The 22,522-nt window shown below is 40.5% G+C and overlaps 2 protein-coding genes and 1 long non-coding RNA gene across 12 annotated transcripts in view; 1 reads left to right on the top strand and 2 right to left on the bottom strand.

Annotated features, from left to right (window-relative positions):
- Positions 1–22,522, bottom strand: part of ARB2A (ARB2 cotranscriptional regulator A) — a 363,769-nt gene that overhangs the window by 85,010 nt on the left and 256,237 nt on the right. The window contains exon 11 of one of the 10 annotated variants that reach the window (XM_084802556.1): positions 19,680–19,833. The exons of the other annotated variants lie outside the window; for them this stretch is intronic. Within the exon in view, the coding sequence (XP_084658682.1) occupies positions 19,817–19,833 (17 nt within the window). The 3' untranslated portion in view covers positions 19,680–19,816. Of the gene's footprint in view, positions 1–19,679; positions 19,834–22,522 lie in introns of those variants that run through there. 10 annotated transcript variants of the gene reach the window in all.
- POU5F2 (POU domain class 5, transcription factor 2) lies at positions 16,188–17,429 on the bottom strand. The gene has a single exon (XM_084802562.1). It carries the CDS (start codon positions 17,347–17,349, stop codon positions 16,342–16,344), a length of 1,008 nt encoding a protein of 335 aa, XP_084658688.1. The 5' UTR covers positions 17,350–17,429; the 3' UTR covers positions 16,188–16,341.
- Positions 19,840–21,485, top strand: LOC311609452. Its single transcript, XR_014783392.1, has 2 exons — positions 19,840–19,987; positions 21,437–21,485. It is a non-coding gene; the product is annotated as an uncharacterized lncRNA (long non-coding RNA).

The following is a 22,522-nucleotide window of genomic DNA, read 5'->3' as shown; positions in this document are numbered from 1 at the left end:
TATTTCTGGAACTTAAGTAAGAAATAAAGCACTTAAAATATGCAAATGTATAAGAGTTCAGAGAATTAGGATAATAAAAAAAATCTGCTTTATTTGGAGTTGTATTGCTTGATGCTTGCCACCTTAAACATTTGTTTAGTTATTGGGACTTGCCCCTGCCATATATATACACACATATATACACATATATATATTTTAAAGAAATGAGACAAAACAAAACTATACATAAATTACTGAGGACACCTGAGACTTAAGTACAATGCTTCCTTCTGAATCTTTCCCAGCAGAGTAAACCAGCAGCCTAGTGCTTCTTAAGAAGAAAGTATTCCAGGTCTTCTTGATGGAAACTAAAGAAACCATCATTTGCACATTGCTTTAATGGGAAAGGAAAAGGATGGCAGAAGTTATCGTTGTTTATATGTTGGTGCCACAAAGTGAAATGAGGAGAAGGCAAAGCCAGAAACTGAAGAGGGTTAAGCTACATCACAAGGAAGCAAAAGTTATTCTCTGCTAAATTCTTAGTGCATTAGAGTTGACTGTAAATATAAACAAAGCCACTGGGAAGCAGTTAAATTTGAAGAAATAGCTCATAAAAGTAGAATATTTACTGTTATTAAAATCACTTGTGAAACATCTGATTTAATAGTTAGATTTTTAAGTATTGTTCTTATAATACTCATTAAATGCATCAAATTTTATAATGTAGCAAAATGGTAATTCCAATGTATCCTAATGATCATTAAAGCAAATCAGAGTGTAATCTTTCAGGAACAGTAAAGGTTTGAAAATCTGCAGGCACTTGTAACAAGGCCTTTAAGATCAATTTGCCATTCCCAAAGTCATCTCCCTAGGCAGGAAAGAGGGACTTGGCATGTGACCAATAAATCACAAGAGAGAAACACCTTGGGGTTAGAGGGCACTGATGACTTCAACAAATCTCACCAGCTAAGGCAACAGATTAAGCTGCAGGACAGGACGCCCTACAACCTTACCCTGTTAATACCTCTAAATTCTTCAAGTGCCCTCGACTCTGCTCTCCCATATTAGTTGTTAGTTACACTAATTACAGCTAAGCTGGATTGTTGGTACCGGTTTCCCCACCCCCAAAGACACGTGGAGGAAGGTTATCTCTAATAGCCTCAATAGCGTCAGCCAGATTCTGCGTGCACATTAGGAGCACTCACCCCCGGCTTTGAGAGGGGCTTTTATTGACATCAAAGGACAGACACTAACAGCAATGTGTTTGCGAATTCTATAAAGGAGTCCATAAAGGAAGCTGTAAAAGTACGCACAGAAACTTCTGTGACTAGCTCTTTAGAATGATTTGTAAAAATCTAACACATTATACCTTTTGTGCTTATGCTCAACAAAAAGGGGCTTGTAATTTTGACCAAAAGGAACTTGGTTTACTTTAAATTTGTTAGTTAAGTAATCTACCCAAAATCTATGATTTTCAGAAAGAATAATGAATTTTAAACCATGATTTTAAAGAAGTATTTTAAGCCCAATGTTTTTATTAATGTTAACCTAAGATTATATGGAGGTGGGCATAGGACTACAAAGCCCACAAAGATTTGGATACTATTGGCGATGTTGCAGTAAATTTTAAACAAGGCACTAAGTCAGGACAGTAACATACAACAGAGATTTGCAGCCAGAGAGCCATAATTGAATTATCAGTATTAATAGGAATAGTTTCACACATGGGAGCTATAGGTTTTCAAGACCATGGTGGTTGTGCTTTGAATGAAATTTATACAATTCCTAATAAGTATTAAAATAAGTTATCAGTATCAAAATATAGAAAAACTATGATAAAATAAAGAAGTAGAAAGGTAGAATAAGAAGGCAAATTAGGATTAGCTTAGCTTAGTACTTTTACGGGACTTGCGGTTGTGAGAATGACACTGATGCCACTCTTGGTTCTTGGCTCTCTGTTCCTCCTGTTGGCTTGCTATGTTCAACTTCGATATGATAGTTTTTGATTGACCTGATTGTTTTTTATTTTGTCACATTTAGTTGTTATTTCTTAGAAGTCTGTTCTTTTCTAACCAGAGACAGAAAGGCAATGGGGTCAGGGCGGGGGGGGGGGGGGAGGAGATGTGTGACAACTGGGAGGAGGAGAGCAAGGGGATGACGATAGCCAGGATATACTGCATGGGAAAACAATCTAGTTTCACTAAAAGAGTGGGGGAAAAAAAAAAGAAAGAAAGGTAAACTAAGGATGCTCGAGGTAAACACAGTAATGAAAACGTGATTTTACAAATAGATACATTAAGGAATGATGTCTAAAACATCAAAAGAAGAACCTTTGTTTTACAAGAATGGATTTTTAAATCAAATCTAGAGTTCTTGTAAGATAGTCACTAATAAAAATTTGATCTAGGCGAGACATTGGGAAATGAAGACTTGTAAGTGTCTTGAGTTACTATTGTTAAACTCAAGACAACCACTGATCTTAAGACTTGTCGTTACTTAGTCTGCCACTTAAAAAAATGTCACAAGTTAATTTTATGGCATTTGCTTTCCTAGCACACTGGTTGCTAAGTGATTTCAAATTTTGGCCAATTAAAATAGCCTTGCAATCTATAAAATTTAGTATTTTTATAATGGTTTGCATTTCAGCATAGCTATCAAGTTCATTGATCGTGAGAACCATGATGACACGTCACGGGCTGTCATCAAACAGTATTATGGTATATATAACAGTGAGGGAACACTGACCACCTACCTTGCAATGTCTCTGAAGACAGAACAAGATAAACAGTAGCTGTTTTAAGTTTTTTTCTTGACGATTTGATTACTAATAGCCCTATGTCTTCCAAAGTGATATATATTGCAGACTACAAAAAGTCTTATATAGCAAGATAATTTGAGAAGTAATAATAATAAAAAAATCAGAATTGTAAAAAGAAGACAATGATAAAATCCCATACTTTAAAACCACATATAAATTACTTTGTGAGTAATAAGATAGGTTATAGATTTTTATCAAAGCATAGAGTAAGATATATTAAAAACAGGGTATAATGGCACACACCTTTAGTCATAGCACTTGGGAAGCAGAGGCAGGCTGATTTCTGTCAGTTAGAGGCCAGCCTGGTCTACAAAGTGAGTTCCAGGAAAGCTACATAGCTACATAGTGAGACCCTCTATTGAGCCTTACCACATCTCCCCAAAGATATATTTATGGGGACTATTTTCAGTGAAGCCTAGAAACAAATAAAATGAAAAGTACACAGATCTTGAAACTTCTAGAAAAACACTCTCAAATAGATCACTACAGTCTGCCATTATTTACTAAATGATAGATACCAATGAAAGTGGGATCAGCAGAGACATTCAGCCTGGTTTATTTCAACAGCAGCATCACTGGATCAACTGTGAGAAAATATTTAAATCACAGATCCAAGTCCCTTCTGTTTGTTAGACGTCCACATGGCATATATGTGTGCACAAAGAATGTTCATCAAATAAATTGTTTACTGACTAATGTAGGAAAACTCAGTTTAAAAACTAAAGTTATAGCTTTTTTTTGTGTGTGAATTGTGCCATTATTCTGGAACCCCAAGTATAAAGATAAAGACCCTCTCATTCCTCATTAAAAAAAATCACATTTCTGTTAGTATTTTACTAAAAATTTCTTGGCCTAGAAGACAGAGTTTTATGGCTGTCAATTAGCTACTTTAATGGTGTGACACAGAAGAAAAAAAAAAACAGTCTTCTATGCATGGTGTGAGCATGCTTGCCTTTTGGGGATAAGGACAAGAGTTTACATTTCAGAGGTAGGGCACATTTGCTGCACACCATTGCCATGCAAGAACTAAAATGAGAGCACCTCTTACAGAAGGATTAATGGAAGGGTAAAAACATACTTGGTGCCTACTTATATTTAGCAATGTTCTTTAAAGTGTTCATAGAAACAACAACCTGAACACTTCCTCTCTGCTATTTTAGCTGCTTTCATAATACATACAATTAGGACAATTAAAGACAACTGAGTTAATTGATCATGACACACTAATCTGAGGATGACAGTGGCTGGGAATGCTTGGAAACACCGTGGCAAGACTCAGTCTGGTGAGACCGTTCAGAAGGTCAAGGTGCCAGGTGCCAGGTATTTCTTCGGGAAAATGAATTATTTCTCACCAGGTAATGCCTTCTACTATCACCAATGGGCTCAACTATCCTGTTCTCAAAATAGATAAAATAAATATCTACTAACTTCTTTATCCTCAAGGATTTTAGCTGAGACACAGTTTCAATTTTCCAGAGAAGAGATAAAGTGTGCATGTATCTCAGTTGTGCAGGGGATGTTTAGTATGTTTAAAGCTCTGGTTTGATTCCCAGCAATTCCCTTCCCCTACACACACACACACACACACACACACACACACACACACACACACACGGAAACTATGATTAACAAGTTTTCTTTTTTATCATGTTGTTATCTCTCAGTTAATTCCTTTGTAGGGAAATTGTTTTCTATATAACTATCTTCCAATATCAATTTTCCTAATACAAACCTAGATTCTCCCTGGGACAGGTGGCTATATAGGTTGAATTGTGGTCCCTTAAAATGTATATTCTAAGCTCTCATACCTTAAAATATGATCTTACTTGGTGATAAGGTCTTTATAGAGGTAATCACTATAAAGGAAGCCATTAGGGTGGGCCAGGCACTAAGCATATCGGTATGATTAGTATCTTATATAATAGAGAAATATGGATGTTATACAAAGAGAGAAAAGATGACATAAAGAATCATAGGGAGGTGATTTCATGCAAGAAAAGAGGTCTGGAAGACTCTCTTGCTTCATAGTTTGTCAATGAACTAGTTCCACCCACATATATTCATCTTAAGGACTTTCAGTCTCCAAGGACAGGTTTCTGGTTTAAGCATCTACTCTGAGGTACCTTGACAGCTCTAGCAAGCTGTAATATCAGATTTTACAAAAGCCAGAGAGGGGTGGGTACTTATCTGAGTCCAATTTCTGCTACTTTAACAAATATCTGAGATAATAAACTTATAAGGAGAAAAGGTTCATCTGGTTTCACGGTTTTGAAGATTTCAGTCCCTAGCCAGCTGGTCTTGCTGGTTTTGGGCTTTAGGGGAAGCAGCACACAGTGGCGGAGGCAAGTGGTACAGCAAAGGCATTCCTTTTGTGTTCAGAATGCCAACAGATGAAAGAGAGGCACCATTATTCCTTCAAGGGTATACCCCGAATAAATGGATGTCTTCCTATTAGGTCCCACTTCCTAAAGGCAGCACCGTCTCCCAGCTAGTCCAAGGTGGAGACCAAGCCTTTAATATGTAGACTTTGGGGGACATCCGGACTTCCCTACAGCCAAATAATAGCAACATTCCATGAAGAAATTGTATGAACAATGGTAAGATCAAGCTTGTTTCTGAGAGGAGCAGCGAGAAGCAGGTGATCACGAAGGAAAGCTTACGTGTAATTCACAGTCTGAAGACCAGTGCCACCCTGCTCTGCCCACACCCTCTTTCTATACTCAGGCTCTGACATCAATCCCAGGTATGATGCTTTGTTCTTACTTGTAGCCAGGAAACAAAAGAGATATATAAACTATATAATGCTATATGGTTTTCAGAAAGGTTCAATCTGAATTCTTCATGTGAAAATGTTATTATTTGTCCCTTTACCTAGTTGCCAGCTGTCAGCTAAGGAAACAGATTTTATAATTTTCCTCCCCACCCCACTTTGACACAGGGTCTCACTTCATAGCCCTTGTTGGCTTGGAATTCAATGTGTAGCTCAGGCTGGCCCTGAACTCACAGAGATCACTCTGCCTCAGGCTCCTGAATGCAGAGATTGAGGTGTGTGTGTGCCTCCACACCCAGCTTTATAATTGTATTTCAGGTATTACCATAACAATGACATTGGCCATTAGCAAAGTTTTCTGGTAACTGAGACTATTGGCTGGATTCTTTCTAAATAGTTCGGGATACCAGTTGTTAGATGTTTTCCATGTGATAGTTTTCAGAGCTGCAGAAGACTAACTTTTGTGAGCTTTAAGCAAAGTATAAGTAAGTTACGATAGTAGCATCATGAAGAGAAATAACTGAATGATAAATGATATGAACTTCCTGAAGATTTCTTTCAATACTATCCAAATTTATTATCAATTTTTCTCCTATGGATTTCTAAACATATACTAAAGGCTCTTGAATGAAGTAACTTGTTTAGAGTAACAGAGACAGTGGCTTATTGAACTCATAATGAAATCCAGAAATGATAGCTTATATGTATATGTACACATACCCCAAGTAATCAATCATTATTGTGTGACTATGTATAAACATTTAAGCTTAGCTTAGATTTTAGCTCATTTGTGGGGCAAGTAGGATCCTCAAAATAATCGTATGTTTCAAAGATAGGATCTTTGTAGTCACTTCAGCTGAAAAGACGTTACTAGAGTAGGCTACAAACAACTGGGACTTATAGCCTTATATAAGAACAGTGTGAGAAAGATGTTTAGAAGAGCAAGAATAAAGTTTCAGGGAGAAGAAAGTCATCTTACGCTACGCCACAGAGAGAAGCCAGGAATGGATCCTTTCCTCAGTGCGGTCAGGAAGAGCTAGCCACGCCCATACCCAATATCCTGGGCCAGACGCCAGAAGATGGATTTCTGATGTTTAAGCCAGCTAACCAGGGAACTTAGTTTGACAGCCTTATAAAACGGCAAATTTTCTTTCAACTGAAAGGATTTATATTAATACATCAAATTGGATTCAGTAGGTTATAAACATTATAAGGATAGGACATGAAGTTGGGAGGAGGATGTGTTGGGGATGTTCTGGGTGAGCAGGAAATGGAGGTTGAGGTGCATATGATAAAAATCATGACATGCATGCATGAGCTTCTCAAAGAATGAATAAAAACATTAAAAAACACCAAAACTACTAAGATAGTTTGCATGACTCCCGTAAAGACAACAGACGGCGACTTTGAGAAGTGTATGCCCATGCTGTTGAGTATGATCCACTTTCTTCCCGGTGCCTCTCTTTCTCTTAACTGCTGTGCCTAAGCTCCTAGTAGAAGTTTTAAAGTTGTGCATTATAACCCATTGTAAAATAATAAATCAAATCAAATAAGCAGATGCCATAATACTGCCCTGGAAAATGTACCCAGTAGTAGGAATGAATCTAGTCCACACATGCTAAGAGGAGAAAGAAGACTAGACAGGACACAACAGAGTCATTCCCCTGCAGAAGAAATGGCAGCAAGCTGTACAGTTGTAGGGGAATGAATCTGAGGTGTAGTGACTATCAGAAGGCCCGACGCTTTCCTGTTTCAACTGAGTCTCTGGTAGGCCGACAGTGAAGAGTGCATAGCAGTTGGTAAAATCAGTCTTATTTTGTCATTTTGTTGCAAGCCTGGAGGAGGGAAGCCTAAGATGTCCACTACCAAGCAAAGAAGATAATTCTGTGCAGAATTCACAGCAGGTCTTGTAGCTGCGGAGAAGTGGCAGAGCAGCCAGCAACCTGTGGCAACAATTCACAGAGCCTCTCCCTGGGCTCGCTGTAGATGTTTTCCTCTGATGTCACCAGGGTTTGGTTTAAGGATTCTACTGGGTACCAGGATAGCTTTAATTGGATGGTGACAGAACTGTGGAAAGTTACCCTGCCTTTCAAATTACAAATCGTTTTTTAAAAAAATTTTATTAATTTATTCTTGTTACATCTCAATGGTTATCCCATCCCTTGTATCCTCCCATTCTTCCCTCCCTCCCATTTTCCCTTTATTCCCCTCCCCTATGACTTTTCCTCTTTTTTTTTTTTTTTTTGGTTGCTTCAAAAAATGACAAACCTGGAAGATTCTGTGTTAGAAGCAAAATTTTGTATTTTTAAATACTTTTTAAAATTGAAAATAAACATTCCGAAACATGGAAATGATTTGGGTTATATTCTATATATGGGCTAACTACACAAAGGTGTATAAACACATGGATAGTAATTGTAAATTACCATGGTGTGCTGCAAAACAGACAGATGGCAGGTGTCTTCACTTCTTGAGCAACGCCACAGCTCTTTTGAATTAATGGGCTTTGATTTTTAAATATCCCTAAAATTTTAATTTGTAGCCTATCTAACATACTAGATATATGAGTATGTGTGTCTATGGATATGGCTATGGCTTGTTTAGAGAAATGTCTTTTATGGAAATAGCAAATACAAGCAAAATTGAAAAGGTTAAATGTATTCTTTTAAGAAGGGTTCAGAAAGAGAAATTACTATTTTAGAGGCAAAGATGACTGTGATAATGGCATATTCTGGAATGCTAAATTACTTACAGGTTTTCTTCAAATATAGCTGCTGGAACATATGTAAGTTGGTTAATGTAATCCACCACATAAACAGACTGACAGACAGGAACCACATGATCATCTCATTAGATGCAGAAAAGGCCTCTGACAAACATTCCTTCATGATAAAAGTCCTGGAGGAACTAGAGATACAAGAGATATACCTCTAATAATAAAGGAAACACAGAGCAAGCTCACAGTTGACAGCAACCTAAACAAGGAGGAACACAAAGCATTTCTACTAAAATCAAGAAGAAGATCATCCATTCTCTCTGTACCTATTTAATATAGCACTTGACATCTGAACTAGAGCAATAAGAGAACTGAAGGACATCAAAGGTATATAAATAGGAAAAGAAGACAAAGTATCTTTATTTAGACAATATGATTTTTATACACAAAAGACCATAAAAATGCCACCAGAAACCTTCTACAGTTGATAAAAACTTCCAGTAAAATGAGAGACTTGTATGATTAAAAACTTAGGTCTAGATAGATGTTTTAAGTTGATAGAGATGAGATATGATAGACATTGATTTACATTCAGAATTTTAGACTCACCAAGATAGAAAAGATGTTTTCTTCAAAGTTGCCAAATACAAACGGCTAAAACATTATGAATGTAACATTAATAATATCCCTGACTGTTTCATGGTTCTTCTTACTGTATGTAGTTTATTTTATATATGTGTAATAATATAAATGTATATGTAAAAATACAAAAAATATTAGAAAACTTTAACACACTATGGAAATAAAAAAGTTATCAGAAGATGGAGAGATTTCCCATGCTCATGGATTAGTAGGAGTAATATAGTTAAAAATGACCATCCTACCAAAAGCAAACCATAGATCCAATGCAATTCCCATCAAAACACCAACGTAATTCTTCTCAGAATTTAAATGAACAGTTTCAGCTTCATATGGAAACAAACAAACATCCAGGAGACCTAAAAACCATAAATACTAAATAATAAGAGAACTGCTAGGTACCACCATCCCTGGTCTCAAATTGTACTGCAGAGATATAGTAATAAAACCAGCATGATATTGACATAAAAACAGATACATTGATCAATAGAATAAAAGTGAAGACCTAAGCATAAGTCCACACACTTATGGATACCTGGTATTTGATAAAGAATCTAGAGATACACACTGGAATAAGACAGCATCTTCAACAAATGGTACTAGTCAGACTGGATGGTTGCATGTAGAAGAATGAAAACAGATTCCCCATTTATTACCCTGCATAAAACTCAACTCCAAAGAGATCAAGAAGCTCCATATAATAACCAAAACCACAGAATTTAATAGAAGTGAAATTGGGGGATAGTTTTGAACTTATTAAATAGTATAAGCACTAAGAACAACAATTTAAAAAATGGGTCTCATGAAACTGAAAAGCTTTTGTATGGCAAAGGACACTATCATTTGAACAAAGCAACAGGTTACAGAATGAAAAAAAATTTTTTTTTAACCAACTACACATCTGATAGTGGGCTAATAACCAAAACACACAAAGAACTAAAAAACTGGACATCAAAACCAAATAGTCCTGTATAAAAATGGATACAGATCGAAACAGAGAATTCCCAAAAGAGGAAACTCCAATGGCACCTAAAGAAATGTCCAACATTCTTGGTCATGAGCACAATGCAAATCAGACTACATTGAGAATACCCAGTTGGGACTATGTCGCTCCCAAAGAATGGCCAAGATGAATAAAAGAAATGGCATCTCATTCTGGCCAGGAATATGGAGAAAGAGGAACACTCATCTATTGCTGCTGGCTGTACAAAACGGTACAGGCACCATGGAAATCAGTGTGGCAGTTCCTCAGGAAGCTGTAAATAGATTTACCTCAAGATCCAGCTGTGCAACTCTTGGGCCCAAATCCAAAGGGCCCTATGCTGGACTACAGAGAAACCTGCTCAGTTCTGCCCATTGCTGCTCTATTCGTAACAGCCAGAAATTGAAAACTGCCTAGGTGTCTGTCCTTGGATGAATGGATGAGGAAAATGTGGAACCATTTACACAATGTGATATTCCTCAGCTGTTAAAAAAACAAAATCATGAAATTAACAGACAAACGGATAGAGGTAGAAAACAAGTATCACACTCTCTTATTTCTTCTTCTCTCTCCCTGTCTCTCTGTCTCTCTGTCATGCTCTGGGGTAACCTTCCCCTCTTTCCTTCTCTCCCATGCTCATTTAATAAACTTCTACATTTTAAATAAAAAAAAATCATGAATGAGGCCACTCAGACCAACCCCTCCGCCCCCCACAATATGGCATGTATTTGCTTAATGTGTATGTTAGCTGCTAAGTCTTGGGAAAGCAGGCTACGATCCCTGTAACCACAGTGGTTATGTATGGAGTAAGGGATTGTGGGGAGAAGAAAGTTATGAGTGGAGAGGGGTTGGGGGATGAGACGGAACAGGAGGGATTAAATGGAGTTGGGGAGGGAAGAGGAAGGTAAGGAAGGGGGTATTCAGGGCAGGACATAAAAACTGAAGCCCATTTGAGGTGTTGTGAGAAAACCTATGACACTACAAGCTTCTTACAATATACAAATAAATGAAAGAAATACAAACAGAATCAGCAAAACATGGGAGAGACATGGTCCCCACTGGGCATTTCTTGCAACTAAGTGAAATCTCCATTGCCAGATATGGATTACATCTAATTGAGCTCTTGGCCAACGGAGCCCCATGGGAGCCTCCGGCAAATCCAGGCTACTGCCAAGGCCATTGGTTCTGCTCCGCAAACTGATAGAAATGCCCAGTTGCTGAAGACAACATCTACAGATCTCACTGAATATAGAAAAATTGAGCTAGTTCCTAACTGTAGCCTTCACCACTACTAGTGTTCACGGCTCTGGAAGCTACTCTGTACACTATCAGAGAAGAAAGGTGAACATCACAACACCTACAAAACCATCTATCTACAATGACAACATGCCTGCGGGTAGTCCTGGTACACGAGTGGCAACCAGTTGTGGGAGTGACCAAGCACTCTCTGATTGGATTTAAGGCCCACTCAATGGGGTGGAACCGATGCCTGACACTGCTCTGGGTGTCCAAGTACTTGAGAATATAAAGGCCGCAGTCCTAAGGGAAAATCAAATACTGCTGTTCTGCTAAAAGAACATAACAATTATTTCCGTTAAACTCATAGGTCAGTGTTGTGTTCAGCCATCAGCAGCGAAGCTTCCTCCTGTAGTAGCTAACTGGACAATATGTGGAGAATAGGATAGCTTGAAATACTCAGTCCTAAATGAGATGGCTCTGTCAATTCCCTCCCCTTGGGTTTTCAGAAGAGGAGGTAGATATAGTGTAAGTCAGTGGGGATGGGAACACCAAGGAAACAAGGTCTTTTAGAAACAGGAGGATTGACAGACATAAGAATTCACAGAGATTGGGACAGCATGCGAGGAACAGTGCAGGTCCAAGACAGATGGGGTCCCACCACTCTTAGTGGACATGAGCCCCCATCCTTAACCCATAAGCTATCTCCAACTGACAACTGAGAGCAAAGGAAAAGTTAGTTTTCTCTAATGGAGTCTCACTGGGTGTGCCAAGCAGTCAACAGCCAACACAAAATGAACTCAATTGTATCTTTGGAGGTTTTTGTCTCATAATTCTTTGTCTGGACATTTTCAAACTTACTTTTGGCTTACATGCTATGGTTTCTAATTTTGTGTTTTTGTGAAATTTCTTTTTCTTAATTAAGTATTTTTTATTTTTACATATACTTTTATATTATTACACATATATACAATAAACTAACTATAGCAAACAGAACTATGAAACAATCAGGAATTATATAAATGTTACATTCTTAGTGTTTTGGCTATTTTTATTTGGCAGCCTTGAAGAAAACATCTTTCTTATCTTAGGTGCATCTAAAATTCTGAATGTAAATCATTATCTATCATATCTCATCATTATTAACTTAAAACAGCTCTCTAGACCTAAAAATTATTAACCCCTAAACAGCTAAGCTTCATTGTAAAACTAAGCTACCTGGTCTTCAACTCCATCAGAGACTTGAGAAGGAATAAACACAGGGGGTGCAGGTTAATACCTTTCCAAATGAGAAGATGACAGAGACAGTTTGCTACTTGAATAGCCACCCAAAACTCTCTATAATGTTGGAGCATTATATTCAGCCCTCTGGCCGAATATATCTGACAGACATATTTGTGAGGCAGGAACTATTGGGGACGTGCTTACCCAGTTTGGACGTCGACTCTGCCTGCATCCATGCTATATGAGTGAATATGTGTGTCTCTGTGTCTGTGTTTCTTGTGTATTTTCTTTGGCTCTTTTTTCTGTTTGTTAGTTTTGTCCTATTATATTATTTTTGCTCTTGGTGCCTGCTTGACTTCTAAGGGGGGGGGGAGAAGATAAGGATTTGCAGGGGCGAGGAGGTGGAAGGTTCTGGAGGAGTTATGGGAGGGAAAGTACGATCAGAATATAGCATATAAAATCTACATTCAATTAAAACTAGACGAAAGCATTTCTTAGGGCTGGGTGTAGTTGCCAAGAGTATAATCCTAGTTCAAAGCTACCTTGATACAGAGATCTGTGTCAAAATAACAACAAATGCGCAGTTTTTAGAAGGAATATTATAATGCTCATGCTTATCTCTAAATTTTTCAGGTAGGCATACAAGTACCTTTTCATAAATATTCTTACATGTTAAAATGATAGATCATGGAAAAATTAAAAAGGTTTCATGTGAATTATCTAAGTCTTTTTATGAAGGTGGCACCGATTTGTATTCCAGTGAACCTAGGAGTCAAATTTTTTATTTCTGTGTTGTTTTCCCATCATACTCTATAAACTACTGTAGGCTCACAACATCTTGTGTATCTATGACTAGGCCAGCACATCACATTAAAGACTTTTGTGTATCAAAAGGACAATATGAAGAGTAAAAGGACAATCCATAAAATGAAAGAAAATATTTGCAAATTGCATATCTGGTAAAGGTTTTAACGTCTAGAATATGTAAAGAAAATCATACCAATTTAAAAACGAGCAAAATAATTGAATCAACGTTTCTTTAAAAAAAAAGAGAAAAACAATTGAACAATTAGCATATGAAAAGAAGCTCAATATCATTTGTGAAATATCAGTCATTGGAGAAATGCAAATCTAAGCCACAATGAACTATCACTTTACATCTACTAAGATGGAAATAATGGAAAAAATGATAGGGGGATAACAAGTGTTGGCAGGAATTTGGAGAAGCTGAATCCTATATGTTCCTAGCGAGGATTCAAAATGGCACATCTGCTGAGGAAGACCTTTGGCAGTGCCTCAGAAAGTTAATAATCCTGCAATAGCTGCAATTAACAGAGACCCACAACTGGTCAACATGCAGAGAATAAGAGACTGCAAAGTGCTCTCTTTAAAAGAAACATCTATATTAAACCACTCCCCCAAAGGCACAGGGATCCCTGTGAAAGAGGGGATGTGGTGGCAAGGCCGCAAAAGCCAGGGGTAGTGGATGACTACAGGGAAACAGCGTCTTCTGTACACAGTGGGGTGTTTGCACATGTGGACTCAGAGTGACTGTGACAGCGTGCACAGGCCACACGAAATCACAGCACGGAGGTGGCCGTGGATTCTTATGCCTAGCTGCTGGGAGAAGACTCAGATTTCATTAATAATTTGACCTTTTGTGGGTAGATCACACTGCAGGGCAGGCCTCACACTCAAGGCTATTGGGCAACATAAACATTGGGATGAGCTAAGAAAAAAATGGAAAAAAAAACAAATCAAAATTCTGTGGATAGAAAGATGGGGGTGGATGTGGGAGCAGTTGGGTGATGGGAGTGAATATGAATGATACACTGAATGAAATTCTCAAAACGAATTAATATTATTAAAAATAATATAAGAAGTTAATAGGATCAGCTGACTTAGCAATTCTATCCCTAGGTGTTTACTCAAGAGAACTGACAGCAGGGATCCAACAGAGTTCCCTACAGCTCTTCACAGCAACACGATTCTCAGGAGACAGCAGGGGGGGATAACCAAGTATTGAGTTTTTACACGAATCCTAGTGTACTTCTGCAACAGAATCTTGTCCACTCACAAAAAAGAACCAGTTCTGATAAATACTGCAACATATATGAGCCTTGAAAAATGTGCCAGGTGGAATAAGTAAGACACAGGGAACAATTATTGTATGAATGCATTAATATAAATGCCTGGAATATGCAAGCCCATAAAGACACCAAGCAGATGGGCCAGGCTTAGGGGGGAAGGAGTTCGTGTGCAGTGGGGACAGAGCTTATGTTTTAGCAATGTGACACAGAACTGGGAGAGGATGGTGGTATAGTTGCACATCGTAAAAGCAATTTAATTGTACAAACTCAATTTACACTTAAAAAATAGTTGCAATGGCGAATGTTACCAGGCGTGCTAGTGGAGAGTGGTGTACCAGTTTCTACAGAGAAAGGAAGGAAGCACTAACTGGGGGCATTGGGTCCACCTGACTCATGCGTGCTGAGAAAATTCAGTTATGAAACTGAAGAACAAAGGACCAAGATGTAGTTTTACAGAGCTTCTCCTTTTGATTCCACACAGGCATCTCACATAGGCACCAGAAAACAGAACAAGACAACACATACACAGAGTATTCATGTCAAAAACATACTAGAAAAAAGAATAATGAAAAGAATCAGGAGCTAGGAAAAGGCCATGAGCAACAATACAAACGAAAATTAACTTGGAAAACAAAGTACAAAATAAATGTAATGAAGTATGATCTGTGAAAATACCCTAGACGAATCCTTTGGAATACTGATGAAGGAAAAGCAGGAGCTGGCGAGCGCGCAGAAAGCAAGCTCAGTTGCACCACACTGATGGGGCTTTAATATACCCTGCGTGTAGGTCTGCAGCAGAAAAATCAAAAAGTAAAGAGATTTTCAGAGATATTTTTGATGCTAGGATCAAACCCAGGGCCTTTGCACGCTCTACCCTTGAGCAACTTTCCCAGCCCCATAACTGATAAGAGCAAGAGCAGAACTGGACGACAAGTCAGCTTGGGGCAGGAGGTGGGAAAGGGATGGAGGTGCCTGTTGGGAAAGAGTTCTATGGAGCTGAGTGTGGAAAGCCGGGGAAACAGCACCATGGCTTTCCCACGTCAGACACCAGGGAACTACTGCAAGCGTGGCTCAGCTCAAAACCAAGTAAAAGGTATTCCCAAAGAACAAACCAAGTGGAGCTCTAAGCTAGAGGGCTGGGGCTGGTGGTGGCGGGGTTGGTGGGGGTGCACCTTGCCAACCTAGTCACAAACTGGTCCATGGCCGGCTAAAGAGGAAGGCCAGGGCGGCGCATACCTCAGGAAGGCGGACACCTGAGCTGAGACCCTCACACCTGCTCAAGCATTCACTGGCTGGTTGGAAGTAAAAAGGTGAATTGGCGGGAGGTGGGTTGGGGTGGGGTGGGGGGTAGGGGGTGGGGTGGAGGGTGGGGATGAGCTTGTAAGGAAGCCCATGAGTCTGAGAGGGTTTCCTGTGCTACTTTCCAACTGCACTTCTAGGCCTTCCTGAGGAGTGATTGTTATCCTGGATTCTGTGTTTGCGCAAAGTTCTGATTGTTTTCAGTTTGTTTGTTTGTTAATGTGGGTATAGTAGTTGTCTGTGACTTGTGTTTTTAATTTTATGCTGTGTTTATAAAGAAAGAAACTCTTTGTGTTTTCTGGTAACAATAAGGAACAATGGACGTGTCTTTAATAATTAAGAAAGAGAAACAAAATGTTGAAGCCATAAATATATTGTAATGCCAACACCAGGGAAAAACAAAGGTGAAAACAAAAAGAAGCAAGCGATAAGCTTTAACTGCCCTCCCAACCCTTCTTAAAACAGTAACTCCCACCCTCACCCTCTACATTTCTTTAACTTCTTTAGGCAGAGAACTGAACACTAAAACCCTTGAAACAAAATCCCCCTCTCTCTATTCTCTGATCCTCCCTCTGCAGGGTAGGCCCCTCAGCTTGACAGCCTGGGGAGGCCGAGGGTGGTGGTTGGGGCCGACAAAAGGGTTCCTCGTACAGGAAATGGGGTAGAGGAGTAGAGGGGTGTAAGACATGACCCCCCATAGTGGGGAAAATCAAAATGGAGCCCCGGTGCCAGGGGAAAGCACACCGGTGGCCCTGGGTAAGGAGGCCCAGTTGCCCCCACATTCTCCCTCCGGGAGGTATCATTGCTTGGCCAACTGCCCATCTGGCTCCGGTTAGAAAACCACACTTGGACCAGGTCCTTCTGCAGCCGGAGGCGCCCAGCAATGTAGCTGATTTGCTGGGGCGTGGGCTCTGGACACTGCAAGAACAGTTTCTCCAGATTGCTCCCAATGCGTCTCTCCCTGCTTGCGCGTCTCCGCTTCCGGGCCTGCTGCAGGATCATCTCCATTCTGCACATGCCCACACGGTTCTTCTCATCTACTTCCTCCAGCCACATTTTCAGCAGAGGCCGCAGCTTCCACATGTTGGCAAGGCTGAGCTGCTGGGCCTCAAAGCGGCATATGGTTGTCTGGCTGAGAACCTTCCCAAACATAGCTCCGACAGCGAACCCCACATCGGCTTGTGAGTACCCCAGGGTCATCCTCTTCTGTCTCAGCTCCTTGGCCAGCTGCTCCATCTCTTTCTGTATGGCCGAAACGTCCTCTGGCAGTGCCAAATTTGGCATGTACCTCAGGGCGATGTAGGGTCCTGGGCAGGTATCCTCAGAGGAACTCTGGGACCAGACCCTTGCCTCACCAGCTCCATAGGGTGCTAGCCCGCCTCGGAATTCATAAGGGGAGGGACCCAGAGGCACTCCCCACACTTCAGGGCCTGGACAGATGCCTGGTCCGATACCTGGCCGCACCATCAACCTGCTGTTGGCTGCTTGGCTGCTCAGCCAGGTTGGAGTGTCAACTCGCACGGGCACTGGCCCTTCCAGGCCACCACCACTATTGCCTGGGAGGGGGTAGACGTTTGAAGACCTGCGCCCGGCCATGGGGTAGACAGCACCCCCAGCAAGAGTCTGGTAGGAACTGATGGCTCTCGAGGCTTCTGAACAGCCACCAGCCTCGCCCTCGAGCCCCGCCCCCCAGTGGGCGGAGACAGCATTGCAAGCAAGATCAAGGTGTGTTTGGAAGCTGAGGCTTTAAGACTTAGGTAACTTAATGAATTTTCTGGGTAGAAAACACAAAGCCTCTTGTCCTGACTACTGCTTTCAACCCCCAACTCGACACAAACCGGAGCTTTGCACCTTCATTGCAGTTACGGTCCCTCGGCCACTACCTGGATCCTATCCTTGAATGGGACCCAAACATTGACTTCGAGCTCTCAGAAACTCAGGTGTCCCTTTCCTCTCATGCCCTCTGAACCCCTACCTTGGCTTCAGAAATACTAATTAGCAACCTATATTTCAAGTATTGTTGACAGTGTCTGTTCATTAACCACTCCATCTCTTCTGTTTTTATGGCAACAGTCGCTCAGTCCGTGGTCCTGAAGAAAGTTAGTCAAGCATGGTTCAATGTCTAACCACGGCCAGTTCTCCCACTTCTGATTCTAGATCTAGTCTCACACTGAATTTCTCCTACCGGTCCTGCAAATGTGCATTCCAACTCCGCTTCCTGTTCCAAGCTTCTTCACTCAACAGAGAAGAAGCTCTGTCCCCTGCCTCTCTCCTCTGGGGACAGGATTCTGGGCTCCCATGACCGGCGGCTGGCCACTGAGAACGATCCTTGACTACCCACTCAGCAACACCAGGCTCTCCTACCCATGGTCTCTCCAGCTGGAGACACAAAGATCTTGGTCTGTCTTTCTACTGTGTCCCTAGCTCAGGCATTCAGCTCTAGGCCCCAAGTGGGGAAAATGAAGAAAGGAAGGAGAAGAAAGGTCTAACACCAGGCCCAAAGCTTCTGAAGAAGATGATGAAGTGAATTTGGCTGGAAGATCTCAGCTTCCTGCCTGTTAATTCCTTAAGTCAACTACAGTGCGGCTCTGTCTAAACCAATGTCTATGGAAAGTGGTCTTCTTGAGGTTCCTGATAGCCTCCCAGCTGTCAAATCCAATAGGATTGTGAAAGTCCACATTCTTATAATGTTCTCTGCAGTATCTGGCAAGAATAAGTATGCTTTTTCACTCCTTCTTTAAAAATGTATATGAAAGTATCAGTCAAGTCCTCTCTGACTGGTTTTCTGACTTCCACATCTATATTTCTGCTGGCCTAAATTCAATTAGGTTTATATATTTTCTCCAGAGGTCATGGCATTATCATCACTCAGACACCCATGTGTAAACTTGAGAGTTATTCTTCAATCAACAAGGCATCAGATCCTGTAAACCAGGCTTTTTGGACACCAGAACTCGCTGTTTCTGCCACGCTTTCCCCTACTTATTTAATTTAGGCTATGGGATCTCGCATTACAATCACAATTGACTTCTTTTCGTTCTCTTTAAGGTCATGTTTCACACTGCTGCTAAAGATAGATTTCCAAAATCAAAACCAAACCAAGGGAAACCCAGTGGCATCACTTGGCTCTTCAAATGTCTTACCAAGCCAGCTCCCTTCCCTCAGCTTAGGAGGGTGCTCACAGAGCCTCACACTGCTTAGCTCACTCTTTTTTTTTTTCCCGAGACAGGGTTTCTCTGTATAGCCTTGGCTGTCCTAGACTCACTTTGTAGACCAGGCTGGCCTCGAACTCAGTGATCCGCCTGCTTAGCTCACTCTTTATCAGTCTCATCCTTCCCTCTCCCCACTCCTAACCCATGGTCAAGAAGAAAGCCTGTTGGTTTCCTAAAGATCACTTGTACCCAGTGTATCCTTGTTCCAGCCTGAAACAATTCCCTGCTTCTTTGTCTCATTACTGCCTAGGAGTCTGCTTAGGTATTCTCAATAGAAAAGGGTACCCCATCACTCTGCAAACTGTAGCCCTTGGTACTCTGTTTTCTCCTTCTCACCTATTTTATCCTGGGCTTAGTGTGCACTACTATGTAATAAATATTTGTCCATGTGTCCACTGTATGTTTCTTTACTGCTGTGTTGATAGTGTCTACAATAGTATTGGACACACACCAGGTAATCAGGGAACAAAAGGAACACCTGCTGTACTTCCTGTCAGCTAGAAGGCTCAGGTTAGATATATCCTCATGAAGACCCTTCCCCAGGCAGAAAAGAGGTCCTCTCTTTGTTACTTAATCAAGAAAGCAAGTCCTTACTTCATTATTGGAATAGATAACAACATTTCTTTTATGCGTCTGTCCCTTCAATTTAAGGACATTCATGGAGGAATGAGGACGCCTAGAACACCAGAGCACCCTGACTAATATAATGCACAACATGTTTTTTGCGGGTTGGCAAATGTTACAGTGAGGCTTGTAAAGTAATGCCAGTGTATTGGTAAGCAGCCTGGACTCAGGGTCTTCTCTCCTCTCTCCTCTTCCATGACAACAAGGGACTCGTCACAGCATCTCTTCTAGATGAGGGGAGCATCTTGAGATTAAACCAGATGAAAAACGGCAGAAAATAAGACTGTAGACATGGCCTTGAAGTTGTGAGACAGCAAGTTCACTGCCATATCTGGCTGGCTGAGTATCGACTTTATCTGAAGTGTATCAGTGTCTGCTGGGATACACAGGGACTAAAGGTAAGATCCTTGTCTCATTCATGGCTACGTCACCAGGACCACGGCCTATACTTGGCACTTAGTACAAAGAGAAGAAATATTTATGTATCCATTTATTTTTGTGGTGCTAGCAAAAGAAAGGTCAAGTTAATGTTAAATAAATGAACTTCTGCAGCATCAGTGCTGAAAAGACTTCCAATGTGCCTTAGATTGCGTGACAGTCTCTGAAATCCAGCTTACAATGTAAAGAATTTCATTAAGGAATAATTGTACTGATACATATTCTTTCCACGAATATATACATATGCATACTCCCCCACTGCCCCCCAAAATCATAAAGCAACCAGTGTCTGCTAAGATGGATCACAAAGAGAGATAAAGGAAAGACAGGGCAATTACACATTATGGTTTGCATAGAAAAAAAAAATACCTCACTTGCACAAGAGAACCAGAAAGAAAAGATTCATTAGTTGTTTAAAAACAATGGTTGAATAGAAACATTTTAGGGAATTGAGAAAAAAAAAAAGATGAGTTCAAATGAATTTGAACTAAGCTTTATTATATTAAATGAGTTAAAACAGAGTGGCTAAAAACATTAAATTTAAAAGTGAGGCTATATTAACTTGATGAGTTTTAAAATTAAGTTGGGTATTCTCAATTAAGGCTTCCTTTATACTCAGTTAATCTCATTTGCCAATGTGCATATCCCCTGGTTTGTGCATATGGGGTCAAGGAGGGGCGCTACAAAGTAGAACTCAAGCTATATAGCTAAGGATATCTTGGTATCTCTTGAAAAGTTCATTTAATGCACCGTGGAAATGGTGTGATGAGAGGAACTGAGAATTTGGAGGGTACCTCCAGGGAAGGCGCCAGACAACCAGCCCTGCTTGGACTGAAGAACTCAAAAGGCAAATGTGGGGCCCTGCATAAGTGCCCGGTCAGATGTGTGAGCCAGGCTGTCCTCATCCGTAGGAGCCACAGGGAAAGGATGGGAAGCACGAGGTCCCAGCTGTTTACTGTCCGGTTGAGGGAGAAGAGAAGCTAAAGCCATAGATGACCAGCTCAGCCACACTTACCCAACGGGAAATTACGTGTTTTCCATTATGAGTAAAAGGGTAGTGTGCTGAAAACGAGGTTTTAAGTGGAAATGCAAATGCATGAAGCATGAGGTATTCTTTTTTTTATTTAATAGTATATACTTTAATATTTTTTTAAATAAATTTTTTTCTTTTTTCTTTTTTTACATCTCGATTGTTAGCCCTTCCCCTGTTTTCTCCCATTCTTCCCTCCCTCCCACTTCCCCCCTTCTCCCCTCCCCTATGTCTGTGATTGAGGGAGACCTCCTCCCCCTATATATGCTCTTAGGATATGGAGTCTCTTCTTGGTAACTTGCTATCCCTCCTCTGAGTGCCATCAGGCCTCGTATGAGGTATTCTTAAGTTTCCTTCAAACCTCTCCTATTCTGAAAAGGCAAATGTAACTACCAGGATCCATGGGTGCTGAGAATCAGGAAACGGTGGAAGAAGATTTGACAATAAATACCCTTGTAGGGTCTGGCTTATCTTTTGCGGAACATCTTGCTCACGTATGCTGAGTCACGCCATCTCCCTCCCACCTGGACTTTCAGGTACATTTGCTGCCTTAAACAACTGGGGGGCATGTGATGTAGTTCCTTTCAAGCTATGAGATGCAGGGTAGTAATACAGCTTAATTTGTATGTATGTGCCAAGCAAAGTGTTCACGCCTGCATGAGTTATCTATCTACAGTCTTTTTTTTTTTTTTAAGAATGTAAAGTTAAAAAACACCTGATTGTGAGAGTGAACATCATTAGCTTGATGTCATGCTGTTGGTCAGTTATTTCAGTGGGAAGAGGATGATTTCAGTTTGCCAAGTGCATCTTAGAAAATCTTCATGCTTGAGGTAGAAAAGGCTTTGGTCAAAAGTGTATAAATGGGGGGCTGGGGAGACGACTCCTTGCTTAAAAGCACTTAATATTTTTTCAAAGGACCAATATTGATTTCCAGCATGCACGTATTTCCATATTTCCAGTTCTGGACGGTCCAGTGTCCTTGTCTGGCTTTTGATAGGACCACGCATGTACACATAAATGCATGCATGTAAATACTCATGTACTTAAAATAAAAAATTAAATCTTTTAAAAGTACATGAGATGAAAATAGAAGTAAAACCATTTTGAAAAAGCAGTGGAAAGGAGGACACAGGAAGAGGGAGGGAGCAGCAGTGACTTGGGCGCAGGTAATATGACCAGAGGGTATTGTGTCAATCTATTAAAATCAAATAAACCAGTTACTGTTTGCAAATGGTAACCCAGTAAAAGTAGAGTATAAGAGAAGCCCCAGTTAAATTATCAGAGCCAGCCAAGAATGATGCCAAAGCCAGACAGAAAAAAAAAGGTAGACTGCTTGTGCTGGTCTTTTATTTTTCCCATTCTAGAGGCATTTGGTGAGTTAGCATCAGGGTGTCTAGGAGCGCTCCCTTAGAGAGGCAGAAACAGGGCCACAATGCTCTTAACAGTCAGGGCTCAATATAAAAGG

This window comes from Acomys minous (genome assembly GCF_964271855.1).
Source record: "Acomys minous genome assembly, chromosome: 11".
In the NCBI taxonomy this organism is placed as follows: domain Eukaryota; kingdom Metazoa; phylum Chordata; class Mammalia; order Rodentia; family Muridae; genus Acomys; species Acomys minous.
This window is presented reverse-complemented; position numbering and strand designations above follow the sequence as displayed.